Source organism: Brachyistius frenatus, unplaced genomic scaffold, assembly GCF_029030835.1.
Source record: "Brachyistius frenatus isolate BFR_SWC_R1_liver_20210118 unplaced genomic scaffold, ASM2903083v1 Contig_3, whole genome shotgun sequence".
NCBI lineage: Eukaryota > Metazoa > Chordata > Actinopteri > Embiotocidae > Brachyistius > Brachyistius frenatus.
This window is the reverse complement of record NW_027210602.1, coordinates 2,795,853-2,817,085: the sequence shown is the minus strand read 5'-3', so window position 1 is coordinate 2,817,085 and position 21,233 is coordinate 2,795,853. Positions and strand designations below refer to the sequence as shown.

General features: G+C 39.3%; 1 protein-coding gene across 1 annotated transcript; it reads left to right on the top strand.

Annotated features, from left to right (window-relative positions):
• Window positions 1-4,020: 4,020 nt before the first annotated feature.
• LOC138623647 (programmed cell death 1 ligand 1-like) lies at window positions 4,021-11,185 on the top strand. The gene is made up of 8 exons (XM_069703285.1): window positions 4,021-4,341; window positions 5,648-5,708; window positions 5,851-6,107; window positions 6,720-6,816; window positions 7,138-7,404; window positions 8,472-8,582; window positions 10,339-10,407; window positions 10,719-11,185. Exons 1-8 carry the CDS (start codon window positions 4,336-4,338, stop codon window positions 10,763-10,765), a joined length of 915 nt encoding a protein of 304 aa, XP_069559386.1. The 5' UTR covers window positions 4,021-4,335; the 3' UTR covers window positions 10,766-11,185.
• The last annotated feature ends 10,048 nt before the right edge of the window (window positions 11,186-21,233 follow it).

Here is a 21,233-nt window from a genome sequence, read left to right as displayed (position 1 = left end):
CGGGGAAAAATACTGCTGCACCTGAAAATGCCCACAAAAAGTTTCATACGATCATAGTGTTGATGGGACAGGATGATACCTGCCAGATGTCACTGCCGAAATGATTGGATGCCAGATATGTATTTGGGAATTCCACTTGGTTGGTAACCGAGAAGTTTGTACATTCAAACATCCAGCCATCCCAAATGACATGTTGACTTGTAGTGTGAACATGAATATCGGTTGAGTGTTTGGGGGGGGGTATTACTGACATTGAGGTCCTACATTTATCTCATTCCAATGATAATAAAGATTAAATTTAATCTAATTTTCTTACATGATGAATTTTTACCTTACAGTGAAGGAAACAATTATTTGATCCTTTGCCGATTTTGTAAGTTTACCCACTGAAAAAGAAATAAACGGTCGGTAATTGTAATGGTAGGTTTATTTTAAGTGAGACAGAATATAAAAAAATAAAATAAAAAAAATCTAGAAAAATCACATCATATAAAAATGTTATGAATTGATTTGCGTTTGATTGTATGAAATGAGTATTTGATCCCCTGGCAAAACATGACTCAGTACTTGGTGGAGAAACCGTTGGTGGCGAGCAAAGAGGTCAGACATTTCTTGTAGTTGGTCACCAGGTTTGAACACATCTCAGGAGGGATTTTGGTTCACTCCACTTTGCAGATCCTCCAAATCCTTAAGGTTTCGAGGCTGTCGCTTGGCAACTCAAAGCTTCAGCTCCCTCCGCAGATTTTCTATGGGATTAAGGTCCGGAGACTGGCTACAACACTCCATGCCCTTAATGTGCTTCTTCTTGAGCCACTCCTTTGTTGCCTTGGCTGCATGTTTTGGGTCATTGTTGTGCTGGAAGACCCATCCACGACCCGTTTTCAGTGTCCTGGCTGAGAGAAGGAGGTTGTCGCCCGAGATTTCCCGGTACATGGCCCCGTCCATCCTCCCCTCGATGCGGTGAAGTCGTCCTGTCCCCTGAGCAGAGAAACACCCCCAAAGCATAATGTTTCCACCTCCATGCTTGATGGTGGGGACGGTGTTCTTGGGGTTATAGACAGCATTTCTCTTCCTCCAAACACGGCGAGTCGAGTTGATGCCAAACAGCTCGATTTTGGTCTCATCTGACCACCTCACCTTCTCCCAAGTAGTGATGTTACGAGATGTGCCGACGCTTCGAAGCGTGTGTCGAGTAACGGAGGGGGCGTTTCCTCGAAGCGCGTGTCGAGGCTTGCTTCATTTAGGAGAGGAGCCAAAAATGATGACGTCCGAAGCCTCGCTGCCCGGCTGTACCACGTGACTGCTTCGGGAAGTGGTTCAGATTTTGCCGGGAGGTTTGACGGCAATATAAACCCCTCAGGCTCCATTCAAAATGTGGGTTTTTGGTGGAGAGTTGCGGTCAGTTGAGAGTTTGGATAGTTTGGATAGCGTTTATTTAGTTTGGAGAGTTTAGAGAGAGAGAGAGAGAGATAGTTTGGAGATTTAGGAGAGTGAGGAGAGAAGGATAGGTGATAAGATGGAGCCAGCTAGGAAGAGGAGGATTTCCCCTGTGTGGGAACACTTTGATTTGATAACTCCTAATAAAGTAAGCTAAATCTAACTCTATTTCAGACACATTAGGTTTGCTTATCAAGAACTGTATTTTTTCACAGTTTCTTATTTTATTCAAAGGTGAGGTGTTTATTGTGCTCCAAGGAGTTGGGGTACAATAACAACACCTCATCCATGCTGAGGCATTACCGTGCCTTGCATGAGAATAAGGAGGAAACTGGAGCTTCACCCAGCCAAGGTAAGTCATTACAATATTACAAATGCACCATCACAATTTTTCCCTGTTCACTTTTGTTGATTGTGCAAATAAAGACAGGTAACAGACACTGTATTTATTCTCTTTTAACCAGCCACCAGAAAACAAGAGGTGGATGAAGCCCTCGTCTCCATGATAGTGAAGGACACACAGCCCTTCAGTATTGTGGATGATGTTGGATTCAGGGGCATTTGTGTCCAAACTGGATCCTAATTATGTTCTCCCTACAAGGCAGGTATGTGTGGGTGCATGCATGAAACAAATGAGTACTTTATTGTGTCTCACAGTTCAGCACTATATATTTTTTCCTTTAGGCTCTGAAGGCCATGGTGGAGGCCAAGTATGAGTCAGCTAAGGAGAAGGCTAAAGTGGAAAAGGTGGCTGCTGTCAGCCTTACTTCTGACATGTGGACATCCATAAAACCAAAAACTGTTGAGAAACTGTTATTTCTGAATAAAAATGAATAAAATGTCCCCTGTCCTGTACATCATTGTCCAAGTTACACAAGCATATTCAGTCCCCTCTTCCTAGTTCCACAAGCACTTCCACTGTCCTCTGCCTGCTTAAGCCCACGCCATTTTCCTAAAGTGACAGAAAAACATTATTACACAACCTGCCATATTATATGATACTACCATTTTGGGAACATTTACACACACAGAATACATTCAAAAAATATTTTATTATGCACATGTGATAATTTATGTACAGAAATTATTTGGTCATACATTTTTGTAATTCATAGTCATTCCCAACAGCCATAACAGACACAAAAATTCAATGCATCACATTATGTGGTTCAGATACAGCTGCCTGTGATTATACACTTGGCCAGTAGGTGGTTTCGTGTGCACATGAAGCTTCGAGAAATGAACCCTTTCTCGAACCAATTGGCTGAAGTGGTTCGATGCCTCATGAGGCTTCATCTCACCATCACTACTCCCAAGCCTTCTCTGAATCATTCAGGTGTTCATTGGCAAACTTCAGACGGCTCTGTACATGTGCATTCTTGAGCAGGGCGACCTTGCAGCGCTGCAGGATTTTAATCCATTACGGCGTAGTGTGTTACCGATGGTTTTCTTGGTGACTGGGGTCCCAGCTGTCTTGAGATCATGAACAAGTTCCTCCCGTCTAGTTCTGGGCTGATCCCTCACCTTTCTCATCATCATCGATACCCCACGAGGCGAGATCTTGCGTGGAGCCCCAGACCGAGGGCGACTGATGGTCATTTTGGGTTTCTTCCATTTCCAAATAATCGCACCAACAGTGGTCTCCTTCTCACCGAGCTGTTTGCCGGTTGTCTTGTAGCCCATTCCAGCCTCGTGCAGGTCTACAATCTTGTCCCTGACGTCCTTAGACAGCTCTTTGGTCTCACCCATGGTGGAGAGGTTGGAATCTGATTGATTGACTGTGTGGACAGGTGTCTTTTATACAGGTAACGAGTTGAGACAGGTGTCTTTTATACAGGTAACAAGTTGAGACAGGTGTCTTTTATACAGGTAACGACTTGAGATTGGGAGTACTTTCTTAAAGCGAGATGACTAACCGGTCTGTGGGAGCCAGAATTCTTGTTGGCTGGTAGGGGATCAAATATTTATTTCCCACAATCAAAAGCAAATCAATTTATAACTTTTATATGATGTGATTTTCCTGGATTTTTCCAATTTGACCAGCTTTACCACTGAAATGCTTGCACGTTTTTATGCATGATGAGTCACTTTTGATACTTTGAAATGATGCAGAACTTTTGTTTGTAACGTTTAGCCGACATTGTTGTATACAGTTGATACTTTCTTTATTGATAAGTGTATGATCGGAATACTTCTACTGGTGAGCTGTGGTCAGGCCATAATAAATAATAATAATAAAAAGTTAATTATTAGGGTTTACTAAAGTTTTGGCATTTACAGTAAATAATACTGTATTATTGTGTACACTTCACGTGATACTTTAGAAAAAAAAAAAAAAAAGCCCTACGAGTAAAGTGACCACAGAGACAGAAACAGTTGGGGGGGAACAAAGCAGGAAAGCAAACAGTTTCTAAAATATCCGACTGACTCGGCATCATTTGATGTGCACGTCACTATTTTCTGTTGTCATGTGAGTTTAGTTAAAGCTTGTTCATGACTAATGACGGTGAGACACTGCCAGGAATAGTTGATACCGCTTCTTTCCTTACAGGAAGCTTATTTCGGCTGCTTTCACTTTTGTTGAAATAGTGGAGGACACTTTACTTCTTTTCTCGACGAGACGAGTAAAACAAAGTCCCGTTAACCGTGCGTGTAGTTGTATTACTCACAATACGAGGACGAAACTGTTATTAGAGGATTTTCACTTCCTAATTTGGGAAAAATAGACTTTGAATTTGAGGTTGGCGTAAGTTGCTCTCGGAGAAGTCAGTGTAGTGACATAAGTTATTGTGGGTGGGATTTACCACAACTATCAAGGAAACGATCGTCCTCCTTTACTTAAAACGGAGTTGGAGAGATTTGAGAATTAGTTTAAGGAAGAAGGATACATCGAATGACATGCAGGTAAGACTTGATGATTGACTTTTGAAAAGCACTCTTGAGTTTGCAGATAGGCTATTTAAAACTTAACCCGGTCATAATAACTATAATAATAATAATAATAATAATAATAATAATAATACAGTTTTTCGTATTATTATTATTGTTATCATTACTGACAACAATAGTGCTGAGGTTTATCACTTCCTGAGCATTTCATTATCTGTCTTCTTTTTTTCATTTGCATGGATTGCATATATTTTTATAGGCTACGAATTTTTTTTTTTTTTTTTTTTGCCACTCATCACCTCTTTGCTATGTATTTTGAATATCGCAATGATTTGTCAATCAGTCAAAGAAAATCAATCACCAATTTCGATTATCAATTTATTGTTTGGAGTCATTTTTATGAATGTAAATATTTTCAGGTTCCTCTAGTGTTCATGATGTTAAACTGAATACCCTTTGGTTATGGACGTTTGGTCGGTGTAAAACAAGACATTTTAAGCTGCACAATGAGATTTTAAAGACCAAACAGCTGATCCGTAAATCAAGACATTAATCGACAGATTCATTGATTATGAAAATATTTTTTAGTTGCAGCCCTAGAATTAAGCTCTGTTGCCTGAATACAGGTTTCAAACAATTATCTTCCTGAACATTGTATGTTAAAGTAAAAATTCCCTTTTTGTCGTAACACTACTAACCGATTCTCATTTCAATGATACCTATTGTAAACCAAACAGCCGATCAAGCTAAAGCATCAGTTTCAGCTGCCCCACATTTGAAGACATAAATCTTTGCACAACTGCAACTGTATTTCCTTTTCACCCAATAAACATCTTAAACAAAAGAATTGTAAGACAAACTTGAAATTGTAGGTAAGATGTATGTTTGATTATGTTGATGGATGCTCTTTTCCACAGCAGCCCAGTGTGCTAACATTGCAGGATAAAATGTGCTTACAGAGAGGAAATTAGATGTTTTTGTGTTGTGTTGTGTTGTGTTGTGTTGTGTTGTGTTGTGTGTGTGTGTGTGTGTGTGTGTGTGGGAGGTAAGCATGTGCTGACACAAATCTAGACAGAATCTGACGTGTGATATTTTTCTGCCGTTATCAAAAATGAGGTAGTAATTTCCTTTGTAGCAGAGCTGAGTCATGCCTCGATGAGGAAAAACATTGTAAGTCTCGCCATGTGATGCCAGTTTTTCTTTTTGCAGACTAAGGAAGTATAGATGAAACTTAACATCTGACCTTCCTCAGTAAAGTGTCTCATTTTGACAGTCATGACCTGAAGATTTTAACATCAAAGTCCCTTTGTTTCTTCATTAGGTCTCAATGGACTGGACTCTTGTTTTGGTTTTGCAAGTCATGTTTCAGCCATCCCTCTCAGGTGGGTATATTAAGTGTACATTAATGAAAAGGGAAAATGTCACATCTACTTGAAACCTTTGACACGAGACAATTTTCAAAGTAAAACAATGAAATGCAAATTGACATTAATCTTGACATGAATTTGTATTGTTTCCTTGCAGTCTTGTTCACTGTGGAGGCAGAGCGAACCATGTATGTGTCCGAGTTCGGTGAAAATATTGTGATGGGCTGCAGGTTCTATCCTCGACCGTCACATCCTCAACATGACCTGAAGGTGGTGTGGCTCTGGGTCACCCCCACCACAACTCAGGACGTGATCCAGATAGATAACGGTGTGAAGCATTCTTCGTCTCAAAAATATCAAGGCCGAGTGGAAGTTCTTACAGAGGAGCTCAAAGACGGCTGGGCTAAGCTGAAGGTAATTAATGCTGAGCCTTATAAAACATTTGTAGGTAACATTTGAAAGGTGATGGATTGTTTCCTGTAAAATTCCTCAGAGCAATGTAAGCTTGCCAACCTCCTTTTCATCCTATTGTGAATGAGACATGAGAGTCAAATTTCCGACTGAGGGTACAGAGCGTGTCATCGGATATTTACCGGAACTTTTCTGGATTTCTTGTTTCTGTAAAAGTACTATTTATCCACTATCAGCATCTGTGTTTACAGTGTTATATCAGACACTAACTCGGACAAAAAAGGACAGAAAACGGAAGTGTCTGCTTGAAATATAACAATACCTGAACTAAGATGTGCTGAGATCAGCATTACTCATTAAACCAGTTCATATCGGTTGTTACTGTCATCGATGGATCTTAACTGATGGGGGAGTTTCTCAGAAAGTTGCTGATATTCAAAACTTTTTGTCATTTTTATCATGATATGTATAGTACAGAGTAAGACTTGAGAGGAAGACAGAGGAATAATGCCACAGAGTTAATGATTGTTTGTAGTTGTAGCTTATGAGGGCAAAACATGTAATTGAGCTATTTTAGTGATATTTACCGATTATTCTTCTTTAATCACGTTATAGATTTCTGGGCTCAGAATCAACGACTCGGGGAACTACCAGTGTTTGGTTCAAACAGGAAAAGGAGCCGACTATAAAACTATAAATTTGTCTGTTAGAGGTAAGAACTGTGAAAGTGCAACAGAGATACTTTTCAAAGTTTTTAGCTGAAAGATCGTGGGAATGATCTTGCTCAATGGCCAAAGCAAGCAGTCATTTCTGGGCAGTCAAAGCACCACTCAGTCTGAAAATGAAAGTAAGACCACTATTACTCAATTTTCTCAAAAAAAGGGAAAAGAAAAAAAGCTTCTGACCCATTTCAGCAATTGCTCAAGATCTTCCCTTTATCTATGAACTGTTGAAGATCTCTCGATTATAATCTCAAAGTCATATCATTGTAGTGCTGCTCTAAACTTCATTCTATCTCTATCTTCTCTCCCAGCTCCGTATAAATCAGTGATAAAACGCATTGAGAAGGCTGCAGAGGGGGATGAGGTGCTGCTAACCTGCCAGTCTGAGGGATATCCTCAGACTTCTGTCGTGTGGCAGGATGAACACCAGCAGAGACGCAGTCCAAACATCACTGCCGTATCTACACCAGAGCAGCTGTTTAAAATCACCAGTCAGATACAAGTCAGCTCATCAGAGACAAACAAGTACACGTGTAACTTTACAAATGATGGCTACACTGCAACGTTTCATATTCCAGGTAAATGGTCATTTCCTTTCAAGTTTTCTTACAAGACAAAGCTTAAAATATTCTACTGGAGAGATGCACGATAACCGTCATTTTTCTCGGGTCAAGTCAAGTCGGGGCACTCCATTGCATGTCATCACACCCCACGCCTGTTTCTAGTCAGCTCTGTGCCGCCCAAAAACTATGAGATCAAATGATCAAATAAGAAAAACGGAGACAACGTATGACAGCATCTCTCCGCTTTTGTGTAACTGTTTTTACTTTGCATTTTCCTTCATGCTGCCCTGCGCTCTGTTATCTAAAAACTGAATCTGCATATTTTGAAATTAGCCTGTATCAGACATTAAAATGTTCGGTTAAACCTTTCAACCTAAGAGAGGACATTTTATGTATGACTATCTACTGCGGCTTCTGGTTATACTCGTGTTGTTTTTGTGACACTGTCAGCCCACATCAAATGCAATCAGATTAAGTGAAAATATGCAGTATTATGATTCAAACGCTAGACTAGAGTTTTTCCAGCATAACAAGGTTTCCGCTGCTTGTGGTTGAAGCTGTAGGTGGTGTTTGAGTTCAGCAGTGTGTAGGGGTACTGTGACAGGAGTGTGCAAGTATGCTGTTCATAGTTTCATTTATATGTGTCTAAAAAATGATTTGCTCTTTTGCATATAGTATATTTGGAATTGATAAGTTAAAATTCAAAAGTACAACGTTGTATTACACTTCTTCTCAGGGTTTCAGCTCTGCACCTGAAATAAGATAAAACATGTTTGGGTTTTTTTAATGCTAAATTAAGGAAAACAAATTGTGAAGAGAAGGAGAAGTAAAAGAGGACTGGTGGTGCATGCAAAGCTAACCCAACTACTATTACATAATCATGAGCTGCGTAAATAGCTGCAATAATTTTAACTCCTGACCAGCATGGGGAAGTTTACAGCTGTTTGGCTTTGGTTTGTTTGGTTATTTCCATAGTCGCTAAACAAAGTGTTGGCACAAACACAACACGTATGCTGGCCTTGTTATAGCTGAATTACAAGTGGGTTAACAGTAATCGCTGTATCTTTTCACTCTTTTCACAGGTGACCTACCAACTTTTCACGTAAAAAGTGATGCTCTCATCATTGTGTTCAGCATAGCAGCGATCATGGTTATCATTATTGTTGGAGTGCTCACTTATGGACGACAGAAAGGTAATCAATCACTTAATTCTTTCTGTGTACAGTGCAGTACAGCATTTAACCTATTTTGAACTAATCACTCTCTTATCTAGAGAAAACAATATTACACAAATAATCCTCTGTTCACTCACTTAATGTGATCCCAACTAGGATCTCCATTGTGCATACTTTTCTCTCCAATAGTTATTTCCCTTTATAGTCCAAACTACGCAGCATTAGACCCTGCTCATTTAAAAACAATTTTTTTTTAAAGAAAAATCATTTTTAGTGCTTTAGTTTTGAATTGTGTGGTGTTCCCCATGGATCCATAATAACCCTGATCATCTTCTCATTCTACATGTTCCCTGAAGGACATATCATTGGTAAACTTGTATTCATTTCCATTTTTACACAGATAATGCCAGTCTGCAGCTTTAAACCCCAGACATAAGGCCAGCAAAGTTCATCTCATTGTTAGCAGGACAATCTATTTATTTTTCAAAAGGAACTTAAATTGCTAACGGAATAGTTTAGAAAAAAAAAATAAACAAAACATCTCTTCTTACTGCGTTTATACAGACTCCGTGTAAACTGTAAGTGTGGACTAGAGACAACATATCCACATCAATGTAACATCTACTTCAAAAGGATTTTTTTTTTCTTTTCTTTTGAGCATTTGTACATGTGACAATGCTCATGTGGTAAAACCATGCATCAATACTGTTTCACATGCAGCTGTGGTCTGTAGCCTGAATGCATGACTTGTTACAGAAAGTGTGCAGGATGGGTGGGGTCACTGCCAGGCTGCATTTCCCTTTGGCATATACAATGACAGAAGGAAATAACAGAAGAAAATCTGTTTTACTATAGGCCATTTATTATATCCTGATTGTAAGCAGTCACACTGGTTTAGTTTTACCTGTCGTAATTCATGTGGAAAAAAATTATGTAAAATTTGTCTCACCTCAAAAAACATATTGTACATTCCCCAACATTCCAGAAGCAGCCTTCCTGTGTCAAAGCCATAGGCACCTAGCTTTTTTTGTTTGCATCCTGTGTCATTTCAACAGTAAAGACAAAGGAACAGACACGTTACGACATGATACCACTGAAAACAGGAAGTGTTCATGAAAGCAATAGATTTGGCACCATCGTGTTTGACATATTTTATTTGCTTATAATATATAAGCATGTGACATGTGATGCATGTTTTCGTGAGAGGATGACTTTGCTTCTTTGAAACTAAAATGTGTCACAATCAGCAGACTAAAGTGGAAACACCCGGGTTGGTTTTGTTTTGGGTAAAAGGGGAATTTAAGGCTATTAAATAAAATGCACGGGTGGTTTTTGGACACACGTTTATTTGTATTAGTGTACAAATAAAGACTTCCATCATTTTAGTAGTAGACACATTCCTCCATATATGAGTGTGTGAACATGATAAGAAGTCTTACTTCAGTTACAGTCCCGGAAATATCTGGATGACATTTTTAAACTCTTATCAGAAAAGTGTGAACCTGCATAACAGTGCTTTCAAGAGCATATAGTCAAAATAAACTGTGACATTATTATACTATATCAGCCCATATACCGCATAAACAGTATATCACCATTGTCCACAAACATTTAACAAAATAACTTTAATATAATTCTATAAAATGATTTATTTAATTTGTTTGTAAACAGGGCCACACAAACCCTACACAATGATTTATATCTGTCCATATATACATCCTTACACTCACTGTACCAACACACTTAATTAAAAGCATTTTTTTTTTTGTGATAGGATGCAACACTTCCAGCGTTAGGAACTGTCTGGCTGATGGTCGGGAGCATTCTGTGTCTGCTGCTGCCTGTGAGTCTAACTTTATTATATTTATAATTTATGTTTTATTATTGAATCTCAGTGATTCCACCTGATTGTAAAGCTTTTAGCACCATTGTTTTCAAAGTGGCAACTCGGGACAAAAGATGTTCTGCACCAAATGGCTTTCTATTGATTAGAATAAAATGTATTCCTTTTTTAATTATGTTTACACTCTCAATGATTAAAATATTCACTAATTCAGGACAATAAAACTGACAGATTCAAACATCTGTCAATGTTACGGTCTACTGTGCCTGATCTCTGACTGTGCTGTTTCTTCCCACCGGGCCAACAAATAGATGAAGACAAGGACAACGAGGCAGCTGTTTTTAATGATGGTAAGTGACTGTTATTACTCTGAGATTTAAGTTTTTCAGTTATGATCATACATAATTCACTGAGTAAAATCCTGTATTTGTTTTATTCTTTTGGGTTCTACTAAAAAAAATTCAGCCAAGAAAGAATTAATGCATCACTGGCTGTATAGATGTTAAACACCAACCTTAAGACACCCACAAGATATCTTTAAAGTTCTGAATAATCTAACTATATATTATACAAAAACTGTACTTCTAGTGCCTTACAGGCAAATATCTGTTCAAGACAGAAATAATAAAAAAAATAAATAAATAAATAAAAAAAAAGGGATCTTTTCACATTGTTTTGATGTCTGCAGGTCACATGGAGGAAAATCTGTGGTTGTATCTGAAAGCTCATTATCCTGAAATTTCCGTCAGTACAGACGCGAGACACCACTGTGGTGCTATCAGTGTGGAGGAGTTGCCTTCAAAGGCTGTAGGGTCTCCACTGTGAATAGATTCACTTCCACTGGAAAGATAAGCTGGACCCCACACTGATTTAAAAACAATTTCCAAGAATGAAGATAATTTTTCCTTTCTAATTTTGTGGACTAAATTATTGTGTGGTGTTCTACATGGATCAATACTAGGCTCAATCATCTTCCCATTCTACACGGTCTCTTATGGACATGTCATTGGTAAAAATGTATTCATTTCCATTTTTGCGCAGATAATAACAGGCTGTAGTTCTTGAGACAATCTCAATGTGGGGTACTATGTGCTATCAGGTGCTGGTTGACAAGAGTCTCACTGTCCTCGATCCTCCTTAAAATCTCTAGTGAAATATAAACGATCAGAACCTAAATAATTACTGTTTAGGTTCTTAATGTAAAGACAGCTTTATATTCCTACGAAACAGCATGAAACATGAAAAATCTACAGGTTGAAACAATTCCATTAAAATGAATTGATTTTGTGAAATGTTGCCATAGTAAATTCTGGTCGGACCGGCCCTTGTGAAAGTGTAGCCCTCTGTATTGTAAAATCACCACTTTCCTTCTTTTTTTTTTTCCAGTGAGGGTCACGATGTGAAAATGACGGTAGCCTCATCCCGGTCTCATTTTGGACATGAGCATATGCATTTTCGAACTTCTTGATCTCGGCGTCCTACCTCTCCTCTGTATATTGATTGCAGCGCAATAAAAGGTAGCTTGTTTCAGAAGATACAGTAGCACCTCACCATCAACAGAAGAGCTGAGAACGGTGTTCAGGCTGTGCTGTCGTTGGATGGTTTACAGAAAGGGGAACTGTGTTTTCTTCTTAAGGAGGTTTCCAAGTAAGAGAGGCAGGCCAGTTGCAGGATGCTGGTCACGGCCTGCTTGGGAACTTGCCCCATGCTCTTACAACTAATGCTCAAAATAATATCTGTGAAGTACTGATAATACAAAACTTTGTGACCATCAAACACGTGAAGCACTTTTGTTGTTTAGACATGTTTTCTTTTATCAGCCAAAAATGCTGTGAATGTAAAATGTGTAAGTGATGCAATACATATTGATTTTGTATTCTTTTCTTTCTAGTCCTGATTGTTGTTTTGAAGTTTTACGTGTAATGTAGTTTTATATTTTTTTATTTACATGAAGTAAATCATATTACCAGAAAAATGTAATCAGAAATCCACCATAACTTTGTCTCTATCATTCATGAAACCTCTGAAAGTGATTTCAGATGTGCTTCAAAACTCCCTGTTTCTAATATATGTGGTCGTTCAAGCACTTCATTAATGCTTGCAGAGGTTTCGGTTTCCACTCCTTGTCAGTCCAGATAGACAGATGGATAGATACTTTATTAATCCCCAAGGGGAAATTATTTCGCTACAGCAACATTTATAGATACAGGAAATAAATAAAATAACAGTAAAAAATATTAAATATAAAAAATGCACAGTATATACAATAAAATAGAATAAAATAAAATAAATGAGAAAAAGAAAGGTTAGGGTTTCGGTAATTTGCTCGGTTGCAAACAGCAGCAGCACTTTTTTTGTGTGTTAGAGGAAGTGCTTCTGCGAGTATTCCTGGCAAGAGACATAAATTACAGTAACACTCATTTATTTTTGTATGTTCTATTCTGCACAATAGATGGCGACATTGTGTGGCCTCACTAAACAGTACAGTAACAGTGTTTAAGTAGTTGTGGAAGTTTGCCCTCCTTTATATTGCATAACTTCTTGACTACGTCCAGGCCTGGAATCAACTAGTATCCGTCATAACTGTGGTGAAATTTTCCTCTATGTATCAGCCAACAAAGCTTTCAGTTCATCTATACCACAGCATCAATAAGCTAACGTGTTCTTTTTGTCCCATTAAGTGATTTCAGAATTTAACTGCAAAGCGACAAAAGTGGAAATAGGAATTCTTTGCAAATTTATTAAAAATCTGAAAATAAAAACTCGTTTACAAAAGTAATCTGATCCTTCACTGTGGCAGTCCAAACTGTGACAGGCCAAACAAGTGCATCGTGGCTGCTTTAATAAGCCATTAGGTATGGAATGGGGTCCATCTGTGGCAAATTGAATTGATTGGACAGAGTTTGGAAAGACACACACCTGTAAAGTCCCACGATACACAGCCTGTCAGGACGAAAACCAAAAGATTTTAACCAAAAGTCCAACAAACTCTCTGAATAAAATGAAGGCAAAGCGTAAATGAATGTGAATGCACTTATGGAGTGTCAATATTAAAATATTACAAAGAAGGATATCCAATTGAATTAACATATTAACTAGTATATTTTACTCCAAGTTCCCTATAAAATGAATGTAATTTTCCATTATTTACTGTATCTAGAAGTAAGTCCATGCATGTTGTTGGAAAGTCTGTTAGACTTTAAAACACTTCCATTGAGTTTATATAAATGCACTGGATACTATGCAAATGATGATGGTGGTTCCTTCCTTTTGTATTAAAAATGTTAATTGTAGTATATTTGTTAAGGTTTTGTTGTTTGCCCAGTTTCGCTCCCTCCGTCCACCAGAAGATGACCTCCTGCCTGCCACGCCCACTTCACCTGCTCCTTGTTTCCCAATTAGCTCCAGCCAATTAGCTCCAGCTGCAATCACTCACTAATGAGTCCAGTCAGACTATATACTCCATGTCAGCCGCAACTCCTTTGCTGGTTAAATCGCTGCAGCATTCAGTTTCAGAACTGCCTGTTTGTTATGTTTTGGACTTTGGATCCTTTTTTTTTTTTTTTTTATTATTCTGTTTGTTGTCTTTTTGTTTCCGTGTTGAACCATTGTCTCTCTTGTTGTGCATTTGAGTCCTCTCCCCGTTTACCTTCTTCTCGCACACATGTTTGTTCGGTGCTCAACAATGATTGACTTTTATAGCGGGTATTCCGTCAAAGACAAAAAAGAATCATAGAAATATAAATAATCACGGAAGTGTTGAAGTACTGCATATTGTAATACGTTACGTATTATTTGTTGAAAAAAAAACTTCTAAGGACCATACCGTATAGACACTGTGCTGTTACAACAATAACAGTGAAATCAAAACCGCCTGTTATCATTCCTATTGAATTATGTTTTTTTTTGCTTTGTTTTTGAATGTAAATGATTTACCTTCATCAACTGTTGCTTGGAAATAATTTATGAACAACCTCTTCCTCATTGATTACTAGTTACACACAGTCTGCTTGAGCATTGCTGAGTTAGGTCTCAGATTTTCTGCTCAGCACAGCAATTTTCTGAAAACATGTTTTAATCTATAGTCTGAGCTGTGATGAACATACCATCTGGTCTTCATTTCGTTTGTGGAAATTTTATGACAGTTCTTGCTGGGAAGATTTTAGTGGTCAGCATTATGGGAAGATTTCAGTGGTCAGCAATATGGGAAGAGAAACAGGAAATCATCAGCCTGTCATAACAGAGTAATCGAATTGAAACTGCCTAATTTGTTGTTATTTTTTCATATTACAGTACAGAAGGGATATGATTCAAACAGTGACAGTTTACGGTCGCTGCTGTTACACATGCAGTATGTGTCATCAAAGTTTCTCTCCTGGCTGATATCAGCACACGTCACAGAAAATTACTGAATTACTGAAGACAAATACAGTAACACATCATAATCACAGCAATTTAACATTATTATAAACACTAGTGCTTATATCAATTAGTAAAAATATATTTACCTCAGTTACTGTTAAGAAATCGGAATCATGGAAAAAGCCAAAGGCCAAATGTGTTGTGATACTTTGGAAAAGTTATTAAAAATATATATACTGACGGAGAGAAGAGACGTTTATGAAGCAAGAAAAGCTTCTTCGGGACGTTTACATAATGTCCCACCATGACTACTAAGAAACTCCAATTTGAATTATATTCTCTGTCAAATAGAAAACTGACGTTTTACATCGAACCTTCAAGGCTTATTTGACATTTATCACTTTTTCTTTCATCTTAACAAGGACAGCCATTCTGTAAATAAAAATATCTAAGTACGGATTGGAAAGTTATTTTTCTTACATATCTACAAGAAGTTTAGTTCAGGTAATAAAAGATGCAGGGCAGTTTCATTACCTGCCTACACTGTAGTCTCAATAGATGGCGCCATCCTCCTTTTCATGCGGGCACACAGAGGGAGTTTTGGAACATTTCTGATTGACAATAAATCAATGAAATTTAGTGTAATTATGTGGATAATCTTGGAATAAAAGGGTCACAAGGGAAGAACTTAGAAATGAAACAAACAAAAAAAGTGATATTTGATAAAAGGGAAGGTTCTTATGAGGTTATAGTTTCTTCTGCTCACTGTTCTTAGGATTGTAAACTTAGTTTAGGATTCAGTTTAAGGGTCTTGTCCTCACACATACAGTGCATCTGGAAAGTATTCACAGCGCTTCACTTTTTCCACATTTTGTTATGTTACAGCCTTATTCCAAAATGGATTAAATAAAAAAAATGTCCTCAAATTTCTACACACAATACCCCATAATGATGACATGAAAAAAGTTTTTTTGAAATTTTGCAAATCTATTCAAAATAAAAAATGAAAAAAAATCCCAGGTACATAAGTATTCACAGCCTTTGCCATGACACTCAAAATTGAGCTCAGGTGCATCCTGTTTCCACTGATCATCCTTGAGATGTTTCTACAACTTGATTGGAGTCCACCTGGTAAATTCAGTTGATTGGACATGATTTGGAAAGACACACATCTGTCTATATAAGGTCCCACAGTCTGACAGTGCATGTCAGAGCACAAACCAAGCCATGAAGTCCAAGGAATTGTCTGTAGACCTCTGAGACAGGATTGTACCGAGGCACAGATCTGGGGAAGGGTACAGAAAACTTTCTGCAGCATTGAAGATCCCAATGAGCACAGTGGCCTCCATCATCTGTAAGAGAGCGCTCTGGACCTCAGACTGGGGCGAAGGTTCATCTTCCAACAGGACAACGACCCGAAGCACACAGCCAAGATAACAAAGGAGTGGCTTCGGGACAACTCTGTGAATGTCCTTGAGTGGCCCAGCCAGAGCCCAGACTTGAACCCGATTGAACATCTCTGGAGAGATCTGAAAATGGCTGCGCACCGATGCTCCCATCCAACCTGATGGAGCTTGAGAGGTCCTGCAAAGAAGAATGGGAGAAACTGCCCAAGAATAGGTGTGCCAAGCTTATAGCATCATATTCAAAAAGACTTGAGGCTGTAATTTCTGCCAAAGGTGCTTCAACAAAGTATTGAGCAAAGGCTGTGAATACTTATGTACTTTTATTTTTAATAGATTTGCGAAAATATTAAACTTTTTTCACTTTGTCATTATGGGGTATTGTGTGTCGAATTTTGAGGAATACTTTCCGGATGCACTCTAGAGTCCTACGTGTTCAAGTACTTGAGTACATCTGTGATCGGTCATTTAGGTCTTTTGACCTGGGTGTAACTGTTTGTGTCTCTCTCCACTAAAAACAAAAGGTGATTGTGAAATTTGTGCCTCTGACACTATTGAACTCTCTTCCAGTTTCATCTGTTTTTTTTTTAGTGTTTGTTACTGCTTTGTTTTATAGATTTAAAAAAAAATATATATTTATTGCTGTTTTAAAAAAAGAATTATCCAATTTTATCTTTGTAAAGCACTGTATGACTTTACTCTGTGAAATGTGGGATGCTAAATTAACTTTCCTTACTCACATATGTAACTTGATTTAACCATGAAAGGAAAAATTGTTACCAAATTAACAGTAGCACATAAACAGCAACATTTGAGGACAACTTTCAAATTTGCTTTTCCTAGGTTTTTTTTTTCTTCTGGTTGACAATAATTTAGATGAGATATATGTATTAAGTGGTCCTGTGCCAACAAAATACTCTAACATCACTTGCTTTGTTCAGCTGCCCTGAAAATGTCTCCGCATCCATTCAATCCAAGAAAAATGCTTCCCCCTGAAACTAAACTCTCCAACACTTATCATGCTTTAGTCCACACCCATCACCCCTCCTGCCTCACAACAGAGCCAGACACAAAACACACAACACATACTCAAAATGAGAGTTAACCCCATCAAAAAGTATGATCTCCTACAGGCACGGTCCCCATTTCCTCCTTCAGTGTCGACCTATCAGACCGACAAAGTTTCATCATTTGGTAATTAATATTCCAGGGAAGAGGGGAGCATCAGGAAACAATTATTCAATAATGTGTGGATGTAAATGCACACTGCGTCCACACAAAAACACACACACAAATGCATCACCATGATCAACTCTTCCTCTCCTCCAAGATCAGGTTACCCTCATACATCTAATACAACTGGAGTGAATGTAATGAATGTGCTGGCTTACACACAAATGCTGTTATATTTTTACTATAGAATATGTTACTAAACCTGTCAGATTCCGGTAAGATTTATGTTTCTATACGGCCATAAAAAAAAAAAATCCAGAATGGGATAAGTTTTTACAAGTTATCATGATCTGAGACGCTGATGCAACACAACAGCTGTTTGTGCTTTACGTCTGCTTCTGTTTCAAAGAAAACAAATACAGTCAACAACAAAGATGCAGTAAGTTTTAGGTTCAGCAACTGTGTTGGACCTGACTGGAGTTACACTCATTTTGTAGCCCACGAACATAGAAAGAGTTAGAGATGCTAAAACGTACGTGACAGGACAAATGATCACAAATATGATACTTTGACATCATGATATTCCATGCAATAATAAGCCACGTCGTAAATGTGCATAAAATATGATGTGATATGTCATAACATTTTATGACACGACATCCAATAAAAGGACTTCATGACATGATGTGATGAAACTACAGGACATGATACACAGTATGTTATTATGTGATGTGACACCAAGTTTTAGAGCTACTCGTGGAAGTATTGGGAACCCCAAGGAATAAGACAGAAATATAAAAACAAAATGATTTCTATTTTTCTTTATTATAAAATACCCTGGTGTTGAAAGGTGTCACACAAATAAACTTTCCTTACCTAGAGTGTAAACTCGAATGAAAACAGCTGCCTATTTTTGAGACACAGTAAATAGTGTGTGAATATCTATTTATATGTGTGGAAAACAGTGAATATAGTCAAACGGGTCCACAGATCTCAAATGTCACATTTCTGCCAATTTGGGAGTTAGTTGGATGATGAGGTGGCTTTGTGGTTAGATTCATATCGCAGCGAGGTCACAGGTTTGATCACCACAATGCTTTATTCTCTCAAGCTATGCACTTAACCTACACGTACAAAAAGCCTGAGTGAAAGCCAAAGACGTAAAATGTATGTGCAAAAACCATAGTTCCAATAGGCGTGTGTTATTGCTTGTATTACTTCTTTTTTTTTTTCTTAACTACAGAGTACGCACAGCGTGGGCAAAGGGGGATATTGATGTGTTGATTTAAGCCCAAAAGATGCCACAGTCTGGTTGTGCGGTCCATTCCGGTCTTCACCGGAGTCTAACAACTCCAATCTATATCCATATAGTCTCCGCTGGCACTGACCCAGACTGTCTGGTAATTGGGATCAGATGAGTGGCAGCAAAAGCGAGGCGACCCGGGTTCTCCAGGACCCGCGGTAACCTGGAAGCATTTATTTTATGGAAAAGATGTTTAGTTAAAGTGCAGCGCTGCAGCCTGCAGCCCAGCCCCTCTAATGACCCTCCAGTTCTCTTTGCCCGGGCCTGGAGACAGAGCCCTGTGATGGATATGACTGGTGAAACACACACACATGCACACACATGCTTCCATCTCCGCGCACTGTGATGGATATGACTGGTGAAAGCTCTGAACACCGCTTCCTGAGTCCTTCACTTCCTTCCTCGCAGGCCTCGGTCAGCCAAGCTGAGCCGGGTTTCACTAGACTAGGCCCGGATTGGATTGCAGATTAACGGGCTTCCTGTCCAGTCCGTTGGCTGCGTTCATCTGCTTTCCTAGAGGTCACTTTTATTTATGACCAAGCGGTGACGTTATTGAGGATGAATGAGTCTCTTCAGGTTGGATGAAATCTTGGAAGCTCGGCGTGCGAGTGGATTTACTGGGGGACAAACGGTTCTTGCCAAAATTGACATCTTCTGTGTCAATGACTGAATGAAGAACTCGAACGCCTTCCCTTACATTGAACAGCTACTGCCCCTCAGCCTTTGTCCTTACTGTGTTATGTCTTGCTGACTTGTACAGTGCATGAGTCAAATTTACTTAAAGCGGTTACTGGACTGCAAAAATATCAAGTCATTTTTGTCTTTTGAGTCTTACTGCCCAAACATTTCTTGAAACAAGTGAAAACCTTTTCTGGATTATGGTGCAGTGATTTGCCTCATTTTTAATAGTCAAGAAATATGTAGGTGTTTGTTCAGCAGATATTTTTGTTTTAATGTAAGAAAAAGTGACTTTTTTTTTCTTTGTTTTCCGTTGAAGGATTTCGACATATACATTTGTAAATTGAGTCCATTGTCATTTCCTCCACCATCCCATCACTAAAGGTCTCCAAAACCACCCAGCCCACACCTCTCATCCACATCCCTCCCTGCCTGCCTCTCTCCTGCTGGCAGCCCTTGATTACTCTCGTCTCCTGGGGGAAGGTTTAAACTCCTCAGAGATAGTAATATCGAGGGTACTACTGGCTAGTCACTTCAGATCAGGGCGGGGGGAGGAAATGGCGACGGACATAAAGCTAAATATATAATTCCTCCCATGCCGGTAATCACGATGTCCAGACGATTTGAAATGACAGTTTAACCACTTTAGACTGAGGAACGCTTTGTTCACATTTGAGAAGCAGGAGGTGTGTGCGAGTGCGTGTTGGGACGTCTGGTTGGTCCCTGCGATGGTCGGGGAGCCTCCTCGTGGGTGTACAGGCTATCCAAAGGGGCCCGTGTGGTCCTCTCTAAATGCATGGAGGGGGTGGAGTGGCACACGTTCCTTTGAGTTAAAATGGCTCGCAGATCAGACAGGAGCAATTCTGTGAATGACTGACGTGCCAACAGCTCCGGAAGGAAACACTCTCAGTGCCCGGTATTAGTTTACCTGATTATTAGGAAATCCAGCTTCCTCCTAAAATGGCCGACCATTTCCCCGTTAGGGGCCGTAAGAGTGCCCACCTGGATAAGGCCCGAACACGGTCTACGTTACACCAGGCACGAGCAGGCCTCATGCCACACAGTTTAACAATTACGTCTATAAATATTAATAGGCTAATCTGCACCTAAACTTTTCCTTCGAGCCCGTTGCCACATCCCCGAAAGTGTCAGAGATACTCTTATGAACATCAAATCCATTTAAATTTTAAGTTCAATTTGCATATGCAGAGATTCTTGCTCCAAACAAGCTCTCTCAATGTCTTTTCCCCATCATCACGTCGCAAGGAGGAGAGTGCATTTTGCATTCACGCGCTGATTGGATCCTTGATGAGATCTTCAGGGTGGCTTCTCACACTCTGATGCTCTTCACACTCCAGAGGTGATGAGAAGCGAGAGACAGAGAGGGGAGGAGGAGGTGATGAGAGGTGTGCATGTGGGATCAATCCAATTCCGTCTGCGCTGAAGTGGTCAGCTCTGTTGTCGCCTAACTACTCGGCCTCCTCGGCGCTTCAGCCGCAGCAGGGACACGCGGCTGTGGGGTATAATCAGAGGCAGCAGAGAGCGGCCAGACAGGCCCCACATGTACGCATGCCTTCTGTTCTGTCACGCGTACTGTGGCTGTGACACATAAAACAGGTCGTTTTCTCAGACTCGTATTAAGACCGTCGTCTGAAGCTTCTCTCAAAAGGTATGAATAATGCAGAGCAGAAATCTGCATGAAGGTGGCGATACGGCGCAGACGAAAGAAAGAGAGGATGAGGACACCGAGATGAAGAGGAGACTTGAGAGATACTGATTTTTAAATTTCCAATGCGAGTATATGCGCGTGCACACCGGAGCATTTCAGAGCGTGTTTCAGTCTTGCACGATGGCTCGCAGTGTACTTGCGCTATACCCACTTATATTTACGCCTCGATTCTATTTTC

Excerpts from the sequence above, each read along its gene's own strand:
- LOC138623647 (XM_069703285.1), top strand. Across the intron at positions 6,817-7,137 it reads TATAAATTTGTCTGTTAGAG|CTCCGTATAAATCAGTGATA; the intron begins GTAAGAACTGTG and ends CTTCTCTCCCAG. Across the intron at positions 7,405-8,471 it reads TGCAACGTTTCATATTCCAG|GTGACCTACCAACTTTTCAC; the intron begins GTAAATGGTCAT and ends CTCTTTTCACAG.